The 12,164-nt window shown below is 28.2% G+C and overlaps 2 protein-coding genes across 3 annotated transcripts in view; one reads left to right on the top strand and one right to left on the bottom strand.

Moving 5' to 3' along the window:
* Positions 1-3: 3 nt before the first annotated feature.
* LOC125851223 (uncharacterized) lies at positions 4-1,126 on the top strand (the record flags this gene model as incomplete). Its single annotated transcript, XM_049530995.1, has 2 exons — positions 4-150; positions 239-1,126. Coding segments are annotated over 2 exons (975 nt in total), but the record flags the coding sequence as incomplete, so codon positions are not given.
* Positions 1,127-1,533: 407 nt separating this feature from the next.
* LOC125851224 (probable 2-oxoglutarate/Fe(II)-dependent dioxygenase) overlaps positions 1,534-12,164 on the bottom strand; it is a 51,320-nt gene continuing 40,689 nt past the window's right edge. The window contains exons 3-4 of one of the 2 annotated variants that reach the window (XM_049530998.1): positions 2,535-2,859; positions 1,534-1,918 (exon numbers count right to left, since the gene is read on the bottom strand). In XM_049530998.1, coding sequence (XP_049386955.1) covers positions 1,646-1,918; positions 2,535-2,859 — 598 coding nt within the window. In that variant the 3' untranslated portion in view covers positions 1,534-1,645. The remainder of the gene's footprint in view (positions 1,919-2,534; positions 2,860-12,164) is intronic. The other variant, XM_049530999.1, reaches the window with a different exon arrangement.

Genomic DNA, 12,164 nt, shown 5'->3' on the forward strand with positions numbered 1-12,164 from the left:
GAAAACGTTTTGCATTTGTGTGTGAAGCATAATCAGCTTGAGGTTCTGAAGGTGCTAATGGAGATTGAATGGGACCGGGAGTTGTTGAATGCGAAGGATGGTAATGGACACAACATTCTGCATTTGGCTGTTGCTGATAAGCAAATTGAGGTATGACTTTGTTCCTTAGAAAAGAAATTTGACTTCATTTTCTTATAAGCAGTGTCGTTATTAAACCATTTACCAATAATTTTTGCAGACTGTGAAGTACTTGCTGAAGACACATCAAATTGATGTGAATGAAATGGATGCAAATGGGAATACATCATTAGATATTTTAGTACAGAGTCGTAGGGACGTGAATGATCTATCCATCGGTGAGTGTCTTCGAGAAGCTGGAGGTTTAAGAGCAAAGGATATGTCAATGTCCATCATTCAACATAGTACCAAAATTCCCAGTGACTCTGGTGGAAATAACCATTCTCCAGTATCTTCAGCACCAGTATATTTAGGAGGAAATCAGGCGCCATCAAAAGGCGATTGGCTTTCCAAGAAACGCGAAACAATAATGGTGGTGGCCTCACTCATTGCAACCATGGCATTCCAAGCTGGAGTGAACCCTCCAGGAGGTGTTTGGCAAGAAAATGGAAAATTGGATGATTGGGGAAGACCCTTACATAAAGCAGGGGAATCAGTAATGGCTTATAATCATGCAAAACCATTTCGATATTTCCTTCGTGTCAACACCATTGCCTTTGTCTCTTCTCTCAGCACAATCTTGCTGCTGATAAGTGGATTGCCCTTCAGGCGTAGGCTTTTCATGTGGGGTTTAATGGTTATAATGTGGTTGACAATTACCTCAATAGCACTCACTTATGGCATAGCAATTTACATCATCACGCCAAGGAAGGACAGGGAACCACTTGGTCAGATCATTGAAATGGGAATAACAGTATGGTGTGGCTTAATGGCACTACTACTACTTGGTAACACAATACGTTTGTTGCTTGTATGGCAGAAAAAGAAGCATGAAATAACAACAGCAGCAGTACAAAAATTTTTTAATTCAGTTTATGTCAATGTTTGATCTGTTGCATTGATAAATAGGAGTCAGCATTAGAAGAAATATTAATGATTGTTTTGAGAATCTATTTTCATTGTCATATGTTAGAGTTAAAAGTATGGCAATTGCCAAATCCCAGCCATTTGAAATTTTATCACTAGATGTTGATCGAAGTCAAATCTTAACTTAGAAATTTTCAAATTTCCGTCCAACGACTCAAATCTCATCCTTGAAATCCCAACCAACCCAAAAATCACATTCTAGAGCCAATGAAATGGTCAGAATTCCATATCGAGCTCATCTTCATCAAATACTGACATAAGTCAACCTTTCCTACTTCCAAAATGAAAAACTCTCATAACTCCTGTCCAAATGCCTCAGGAACCATGCAACCAATTCCCCAGACCAAAAATACCCAAATCAAACTACGGAGAGGGGTAAAACAGTCAAAACACACAAATTGAAGATTTATTAGAGTAATATTGGAATATTACAACCTTTACCAGCAATTTTATTTACATACAAACACGCTTAAGGTTTTCGGAACAAATCTAGTATCAACGAATTAAAATCATGCAATTATTCAAAGTGTTAATACATTAATCACGTATTGATCTCTTCGTCCTTGGTATTTAATCTCATTGTATCAAGGTATGATTTTCCAACAAGTTGATGACTGAAATATCCTTTGAAGTAATCAGCAACAGTACCAATTTGCTTGAATTTTACAGGATTTCGAGGAGTGATGAGGCTTGATGCTGGACTTAAATAATAGTCCCTTTTTGGTTTAAAAAATGTTGCAATTGATAGTCTCTCCTTGTTTGGATTGAGAACTGGTCGATGTTCAACACCTTTATAAATTTCATTCGTCACTATCTATACAACAACACTGACGAATTAGTGTACTTGACATAAATATAATTTCAAAAAAAAGTGAATATTACGTTATCAAGTAAAAGTGTTCTATACTTCTTCACTACTCGTTCAGGGAACGTGAAAGAAAGATATTGATAAGGTGTCATAATGCCATTAAGAAAGCTATTTTTCTTTTCATTTCAAATAGATTGGATAAGATAAACCAAAGTGGTGTTAATGTTCCTAGTAGTGACAATATGGGGAAAATCTCATTAAGATAAATCAAAGTGGTGGTAATGTACATTGTAGTGACAATATGGTGTTAAACAGGGTGTTTTTCTTCTCACCTTCTCTCACATAGAGTTATTATTTCTAGTAAATATATAAAAAGACGATTAAACGTTTCATACATAAAATTGTGGACAAAATCAATGTTAAAAAGTAGGCTAAGGTTTGGTGAAGGACAAAAAATGTGTCAATATTGCAAACATCAGGAACTATTATTGCTTCATATGAAAACTCAAGCATGACTTTGACTCTTAATTAACCCAAAAATAAGACACTATTTTGGGCTTTTTCTCTAAGTTAAATATATATAAGTGAAGCTCAAAATTTGAAGAAATGACTTGTGGATTACCTCTAACATGTCTCCAACGTTGATAACAAAGGCATTTGGCAAAGGTGTAATAGGTATCCAAGCACCATCTTTCTTGATATGAAGACCTTCCACGTCATTAAGTTGAGAAAGTATGGTCAAGCCAGCAAGATCAGTGTGGGGGTTTAGCCCCATAACAACATCTTCTTGAGGACACTTAGGATAGTAATACATGGCCATTGCTTGCTCTCCTCCATCAAAAACTTCACTCAAATCTTCTCCTTTCATTCCTAATGCTTTCCCCATTATATCGAATATTTTCTCCGAAAGTTCCTTCAGCTGTGCTGAGTATTCTTCTAAGGTGTCTCTTCATGAAATTAGAGAAAAATGATTTCCAACATAAGAGAATAAGCCACACGATTTGTAGTAGCATCATATCGAAGGGTGTAAAAATTAGGTAGAGATATGAATTATTAGTTGTATATCTTATCAATTGTCTTAATTATTTTCTGAAATTTGTTATTTGATTGCCTTTACCATCTAGACGTAGATGTGGCAAAGAGCGTGACTAAATTCTTTAAAGATTATAAAGAGGGAACAAACTCTGACCAAGTTTTCTTGTGTGAGAGAGAGTTTCTTGGAAGAAAATCAACTAATGTCTTACAAAATGGAGAGGGAGACTATTTATAGCCAAAAAAATGTTACAGTAAAAGTGCTACAGTGTTGTTACAATATCACCCACAATAATTTTAGCCCATCTTTACTAATGTCATGGATGACATCATTTTTATATGTCATTGTGATGCTAATGTAGCTTAAAATTTATGCCTTCTTCATTCTCAGATTCACATTTGTTTGATGTTTGTGATTGATTGCTAGGGAGCTCAGCTTTGATTTGCTCTTCGATAATCAAAATAATTATAGTTTTGAGGTTCAAACGGCTGGAAAAGTCTTTTGTACTTGGCTGGGTGCATATCTCATTCTTTAGGTGAGATTATTTTATTAATCCATATCGTGGTATGGATAACATATGTTTGTGTTTGTTTGTCTTTATGAGGTTTAAACAAGCAAGATTGGATATTTGTGAGTATTGATTCATAAAATTTCTATGTATATGCAAGAGTTTTTTTGGATATAATTTGCAAAGTGTTTTTTAGCTACTTTCTAAGGGTTGAAATGTTAAAATTTGGGTTCAATTGGTAGAACCTATTGTTATGACCAGTGCTAGCAGAAGAAATTTAATTAATCAATGTCTCTTTTTCAAACGTATGTTCTCTAAAGTGGCAGTCAAAAGCGACACTTCAATTTCTTCTTCTTGCACTGTGTGGCTGCTACTAGCACCATCAAAAATACGCTGGAGATGGAAAACTCCATCAACTTTTGATTTATTTTTTCACAAAACACAAGCACGATATGTCCAACACCAAGCAAATCAATTTTTTCACTCACACCTCAATAATTTCTTTCAGCAGAGGATCCTTCTCTGGTAACTCGACCTACTTTAAAAATTATAGTGTATATCCGCTAATACAAATTAAACTCGAATTTTGACATTCCAACCCCTAGGAAGTAGCTAAGAAAATACTTAGTCCATAACAAATTTAATCCAAAAAACTTCTGCGTATATACATACAAATTTTATGATTTCATACTCAATAATGTCCGATCTTACTTGTTTAAACCTCCTAAAGACAAACAAACACAAATATATGTTGCACATATCACAAGTGTAGATTAATAAAATAATATCATCCATAAATGGGGCATGCATCCAGCAAAGTAGAAAAGATTTTTCCAACTGTTGAACCTCAAAACTATAGTATCCTAAAGTAGTAAGATTTGTGTAAGTTATCCATACGTTTCTATCTAAAGTTTACTTTTAGATCTTCTATTTAAGTGTTGAGACTTTATTATTCAACATTTAAATAACGGAAAGGGGCCAAAATTACCCCCTGAACTACAGGAAAAGGTCTAAAAGTATCTTTCATCCATTTTTTGGTATAAAAATACCCTTCTACTCATCTTTTTGGTCTAAAATTACCCTTTCATCCACCTTTTTGGCTCACTTATACCCTTGCAACTAACAACCCTCTCTTTTTTTTAAAAAAATACTTATTATGTGTCATTTTCTTATTGAATGAAATAAAAATCCACCTCTATTAATTTTTTCCCATAATTTATCCAAATCAAAACAATATATCTTTTCAAGATCCAAAAAATATATTTTTTTTAATCTAGTAATTTCTATTTTCTATAGCTTTTTAAAAATAATTGTTTTAGATAATTAAAATATTTTTAAAATATTAGTCATGCCACAATTAGAGGGACATATCATATTATCATAAATCCTAAACAATGTCTATCTTTTATTTTATAAAAAAATGATCATTTAATTTTTTGACTAATAATCTTTATAACAACTCATTGAAAAGAAGAATTTTTTTTTAGATGTGGTAGGTCATAGCCTGTAGGAAAAATAAAAATAAGAAAAGAGAGAAAAAAATATAATATATTATGGATAAGATAATATTATTATGATCATAATATTATTAATTTGTTTATGATATATTAATTATTTATATTGTATTTAAGATTTTAATGTAATTGATTAAATCTTGGCTGTTAATTTTTCCTTATGCCATGTGTCTTCAATCCAAGTAATAACTTGGGAAAAATAGAGAAAAAATTGAGAGGAATCGGATAAAAAAAAACTACAACAAATATAAAAAACTATTAGATTTTTTAATAAAAGATAAAAATTATGAGGTCTTGAAGAAGTATATTCTTTTTGGCTTGGATAAATTATGGGGGAAAATCTAGTTGAGATGGAGATTTTATTTCATCTAATGAGGAGAATGACACATAATAAATATATATATATTTTTTAAAAACAAAATAAAGATAGGAGTGTTAGTTTTAAGGGTATAAGTGAGCTAAAAGGTGAATGAAAGGGTATTTTTAGACCAATAAGATGGGTAGAAGGGTATATTTAGACCAAAAAAGATGGATGAAGGGTAATTTTAGACCTTTTCCTATAGTTCAAGGGTATTTTTGACCATTTTCCGTTTAAATAATACTCTCTCTATTCCTAATTACTTGTCTACCTTTTTTTTTACTTATTCATTTTGACAAATTAAGAAAAGACAATATTTTTTTACATATTATACCTTAATTAATTAATTAATTTTGAAAAAGGTAAAACTTCTTGAAAATCGTAAATTTTTAATTCATCTACTTCATAATCAATAGAGGTAAAATGACAAACTCACTATGTCAATTATTGTTTTCTTAATAATTATATCAATTCAAAAGTTGACAAGTAATTGAGAATAGAGGGAATAAATACTAAGGGCTTGTTTGGAAGGACACCCTGGTAATTGAATTTGGTGTAATTACACTGTCTTTCCTGTTTGGTTGGACATGTAATTACTTGGTCAACAGGTATTTAGTGTAATTTGTTGGGGGTAATTGCACTCTACAATTCACAGGCAAAGGCTGTGAATTGCTGGTAATTACTTTTAAATTTTTTTTATTTCTACTTTTATTTTTTTTGTTTTAACTTTTTTTACTTATAATATTTTAAGTTCTTTTTTTATTTTTATTATTCTAAAAAATCTTAAAAGTTTATTTTTCATTTTATATTATTATATTTCTTTTTCTTCTTGTTCTCAACCTTACTTTACGTGATTCTATGCAATTTTTTCGTATTATCTATTTCTTTATGTCATGCTTATTTTCTTATTAGCATAATTTTATTAGTATTCTAATTTTTAAATTAAAATAGAATTTATTGTTAAGTAAGGTTATAGACTTACGTTTTCTTTATTAAGAAAAAAAATCATATTTATGCATGCTATGTTGAAATTTGTTATAAGAGTATTATGTTAAATTTTTTGTTTTAAATTTATAACTTAGGTTATAGTTTCAGTTTCATTTGTTTTAGTAATAATGAATTCACATTGCACGTCATTTTTTAATTAGACTTGATAGATTATATTTTTGTCAAACATTTAATAATTTATGACATTTTATTTATATATTAATCTTTTTATCAAACATGCATTTCAACGATGTTCGTAGAAACTTCATACTTTTAGTTTTTACGATCAATTCAATTGAAATATATTAATTTGAAAAAATATAAATCAATTATTTTTTCATAATATTAGTTGAAGAAAATGTGTTTATTAATTAATATATTTTTAAAAAATAATATATATCTTAAATATTTAATTTAATGTCATTTATAAAGTTTCTTATTTGTCTAGTATAAATTTTAAATAATTAATTTTTATTTTTAAAATTTAATATAATTTTATGATTGCAATTGTGCTTCCAAACAGAATATGTGTAATTACAATGTGGCATTCAAATAGGACATGTGTAATTACAGTGTCATTACACTGTGGCAATCAAACATGTCAGTGTAATTACTAGGCTGGTAATTACTACCCTAGTAATTATACCAATTCTAATTGCCAGGTGGCTTTCCAAACACCCTAAAAGTCCTCGTCTCATAAATAATTACTAGCCTTCTTTACATAAAAAAATTATTAAATATATGAAAATGTCCAGCTCGATATTCAATATGGTTGTCCAATTATTATTGTACATTAGCTTGATATTGTTGTAGCAAATTATAAACTTAGAGTTTTGAATCCACCTTCATCCGATTACCATATATTGGAGGTGAGAGATTTTTAAAAAATCATCTATGCATAGAACTTAAAGTTTAAGTAAAAAAAGTATAACATATAATTGTACCTTAAATTACATTAATGCAACAGAAAAAAAATATTTATGTTATGTGCGTAGAACTTGTCATGTATTTACTTTAGAGGTCACATTGAGGATATTCCATTAAAAAAAATGTACGGAAAATGTATTTACCTTAGAGAAAGAGAAAATAGAAGGTGTTTGTTTGAAATAATATATCATATGATCACTATATATCAAATGGTCACTAAATTATTGGTAGTTTTCTTAGAAAGTCACTTAATTTTATTTTATAATTCAAAGTTTACTCAATTAAGGATAATTTTCTAAGAGATTATAGTCACTCAATTATTTATATTTCACCTAAAAAGTCACTCATAAATTTAAATAATTTTTTAATTAAATTTTATTGAAATGAAATCTTCATTTTAAAAAATAAAAAGATACTTATTAAAACCATTTAATTGAACCATTATGGGAACCTTAATCCACAGAAAACGTATACTTACAAAAACAATTTTTACGCTACATAACTTTTCAGAAATTAAAAACATTTTTTTTTTTTTGGATAATGCGTTCAAAAATGTTCCCACAAAAACGCATACTTCTACCGAATACAGTAAAACCATACTAAATTAATACTTGGTAAATTAATAATATTTCTAAGATAATATTTTCCTCCTATTCTAACTTGGGCCAATGGAAAAAAATTACATATTTTGATAAGATAATAAAATGATATATTTTTAGAAAACTACTTTATAAATAGTCTCATTAATATTATTGATTAATATTTCTTTAAAAGTACAAATATATCTAAGACAATTTAGTAAAATATGATTTTATAGTCTTTTGTTTTATTTGTTAAAATTTAAATCTAGTTGAAGTTCATCTCTAACTTTCGTTATTACATCTAAAAATTTCGAGTTGTTTTTCGAACTGCACCATAAAATTGTGAAGAGTTCTAGATGCAGTAAGTGTTTCCTTACGCGTCACTAGTTCCAAAGGTATTGTATCATCTTCAATTTCATCATCAACATTGTTATTTTTTCGATGGTATCCACAATTTCTTCTAAACTCTAGACCTCTGAACATGTATCATTTTCATTCGGATAATCCAACAAAATATTGATGTCTATTTTATTGTGGTAACCGAGATCATTAATCATGAACCTCAAGTTCATGAATGACGTTTTTACAACTGGGTTCATTCAAATTCTCTGAGACGATTTTATCCCCCAAACAAATTTTGCAGTGTCAAAAACTATTTACTAATGTCTCTTGCTAAACATTTGTTGTCCAAGCCGAGGTGGCAAAATTGATAACATTCAAACATACAGCAATTTAATATCATACGATAAAATTTGTTGTGATAATGCATCTTAAAAGCTTTTATTATTCTAACATCACAAGGTTGAGTCTCAAACACTCTTTAAATTAATAAATATTAATTTATTGATTAAATAATAATATTTCATGGTCCTACCTATATTAATTTAGTGGGATTTTACTGTAATAACATTTTACCCTACATAACTTTTCACAAAAATTAAATTAATTATGTCTGTGTTCTCAAATACAAATAATTAATCATACTATCGAACCATTAAATTAATCAAGCTAAATCAATAAAATAACTTTTCATCATTTAGACATTTTCTAGGAATAAGAATAGTTACTTATATTTTTTGAAATTTAAATTTAAAATAATTATTGAGGCATTTTGTCACTTGGCAAGTTTTTTTAAAATTTATTTTTGAGAAAGGTCATGTTGAGTAAAAATTTCTCTATAAGTATGTTTTTTTCCTGAATTAATCCATCATGATTCAATAAAATGGTTTAAATAAGTATCGTTATTTTTTTTTAACTCTTTTAGCTTAAATTTTTAAGTTATAAATAAAATTGAGTATAATTTAATGACCTTTTAAAAGAACTATTCATAGTTTACTAACTAAACATTATCTCATGTTATTTTTGGTGAAGGTGAAGGATACAATGACTAAATGTGAAAAGTTATTCAAGTTTGGCCTAGTGATTCATGTAATTTTTTTTTAATCTATTTCTAAATATGTATAACAACGACAGTTATTTATCCTTAGTGTCTGACATAATTTTTTGTATTGTAATACTCCCTCCTCCATTCATTTTTTATTTATACATTATTGATTCTCTTAAAAAGTAATAAATATAATAATACTTTTATTATATCATTTTTTGAATATAATAAATTCACTATTCTGACAAATGCATTAGCAAAATAATTATTTGTTAATAATAAAGATAAATTAATAAGTAAATAATAATTTTTTTTAATTATCAAACTAAATAAGTAAAAAATAAATATCTATTATAAATATAGTAGACAAAAAGAAAATGAACGAAAAAATATTTCAAAATAATATCCTATGATAAAGTCATTTGGTGCTGACTAGGCCCATGTCATGATGACCTTCCAATAATTAATCAGTCTATAGGGTTGATAATAATTACCTGTGTTTAAAAAAAAAGTGATCTAGTTTGACTTGGTATAGAGTTTAAGAAAATAAAGAAGATTTTTAAATTTTATGATTTTAAATTAAAATTATGTCAAATATACAAAATTATTCTTTAATCTTGTGGCCTTAAGTATGCAACGTGGAAAACTGAAATTAAAATATTACTAAAAAAACGAAAAAATAATTCTTTTTGAATAAACTTAAAAAAAAAATAGATCATTCTTTTTTAAATAAATAGACTACCAAATATAGAGAAAAAAATTACGATAATTAATAAAATAGAGAAGTAAAGATAAAAAGGCCACTGCAAAAAGTTGTAGTGTTGATGGGACAAGCAGAACGACGAAAAGTCGTTTGGTTTTTCTGTAAATGGGGAGTGGGGAACAAAGCAATATTTCGTGCAAATTCCAGAAATATCATTATGATTTACAAATATATTATGGGTCCATTTTTATTTATCTATTATATTAAAAATAATTGTTTAATAATATTTATTAAATTTAAAAAATTAAAGAAATAATTTATTTTTTGTATCTATTTTATCCTTGATATTAAATATTATTTCCTCTTTCTCAATTTATATGACTTTATTTTCTTTTTTAATCGATCCTTAAAAGAATGTCATAATTCTATATTAAGTAACAATTTAACCTTAGATGTCTATTTTACCCTAATGAAAATGATTTATAGCACACGAAATCATTCATTTTAGACTATACATTTTAAAAGTTTTCTTTTCTTTCTTAAATTTCATATCAAGTCAAAGTACCTCACATAAAATGGAACGGAGACAGTATTTAATATCTAATACATTTTCCAAAACATTAAATTTAATATATTCAAAAGGTCATATAATACTCCCTCCGTCCAACAATAGTTGTCCACTAGATTATTTTGGAATGTCCAACAATACTCCCTTCGTCCACAATTGTTTGTGAGGGTAAGGTCATGCACATCCCTCAAGAAAAATTTAATATAAGGTGTAATTTGACTAATATAACCCTACTATATCAAGAATACCAAAAGTCTACATAACTTTTCAATTGAACTACACAATCATTAAGGGCAGAATTGAAAAAAAGTGACTAATTATTTCTTGATTGTTTAAATTGACAATTAATCTTGAACATCTATTTTTAGTATACCTGCCAAACAATTGTGGACGGAGGGAGTACTAGTTAACTTTATGAAATCAATGGATAATTTTACATTTAGTTTCTAATTTTTTCCTTATCATTAATTATAGTCATTTCCCTATTAAATTTTTCAAGACATTATATTTATTAGGAGTATATTCAAAGGATGATATAATAAAATTACCATTCTATTTATAGTTTCTTAAGGGGTGTGTCGAGTTGATGGTGGATAACTATTGTTGGATCTAGAGAGTAATATTATCCATATTATTTATTATTGGAAAAAGGATAAATATACCCCGAACTATCTGAAATGGTATGCAGATACCTTTTGTCATACTTTTGGGACATTGGTGCCCCCGCCGTTCAAAAACTAGAGCATATATACTCTTTATACTAACAGACATACACGTGTCATAATCTTATCCACCGACCCGATGTTAGATCTATGAATAAGATTGCGTCACGTGTCCCTATTTAGTCATCCGTTAGAGTGTAGGGCATATATGCTCTAGTTTTTGGACGACAGGGGCATCAATGTCTCAAAAGTATAACGGAGGATATCTGCATACCATTTACGATAGTTCGGAGGTATATTTGTCCTTATTTCCTTTAATATTTTGTCAAGTCAATAGAGTAGTGAACAACAATTATTGAACTGAGGGAATATTTACTAGAACGTTTGTGCTTTATTACTCTCACCGTTCCTATTTATATGTCACTATTTAAATTTCACGTCCCTTAAAAATTTATGTAAGTTTACCATTATACCCCTTTTTAGTATACTCTTGAAGTCAAGTTTCAATAAATGAACATAGATTAATTAATTATATTGACCAGTGGACATGAATTAATCATTTAGTTTTTCTATATTGGTCAAATTCAGACTAATAACTTTCAAAGATAAAATAGGAAGAATAGTGTCATTTATGCATTGACTTTGTGAAATGACAAATATTAAGAATTGTCTATGTTTTTTATGGACGACATATAAATAGGAATGGAGAGGTATCATTTATGTATTAATTCGTCTATTCTATATTAAGTATATCTAGATTTTTTTTTATTGTTCAAAATTTAAAATAAATATTTGTTTTTTTTTTTTCATATTTGTCTTATCTTTAATGAAGTTCTACATTTTTTCAGACCTTCTTAAGTAATAACTATCTACTTTTAAGATTAACTAGAAAATAATCAAAAGAGCAATAGTAAAAAATGTAATTTTAAATTATGTTCTTGAACATTTTTTTTAATGGGTATGTATTACCTGAAAAATTTACTTAATAAGAAATGTAATGAATAGAGATAGATAATAATAATAATAA

This window comes from Solanum stenotomum, unplaced genomic scaffold (genome assembly GCF_019186545.1).
Source record: "Solanum stenotomum isolate F172 unplaced genomic scaffold, ASM1918654v1 scaffold2356, whole genome shotgun sequence".
NCBI classification, from domain to species: domain Eukaryota; kingdom Viridiplantae; phylum Streptophyta; class Magnoliopsida; order Solanales; family Solanaceae; genus Solanum; species Solanum stenotomum.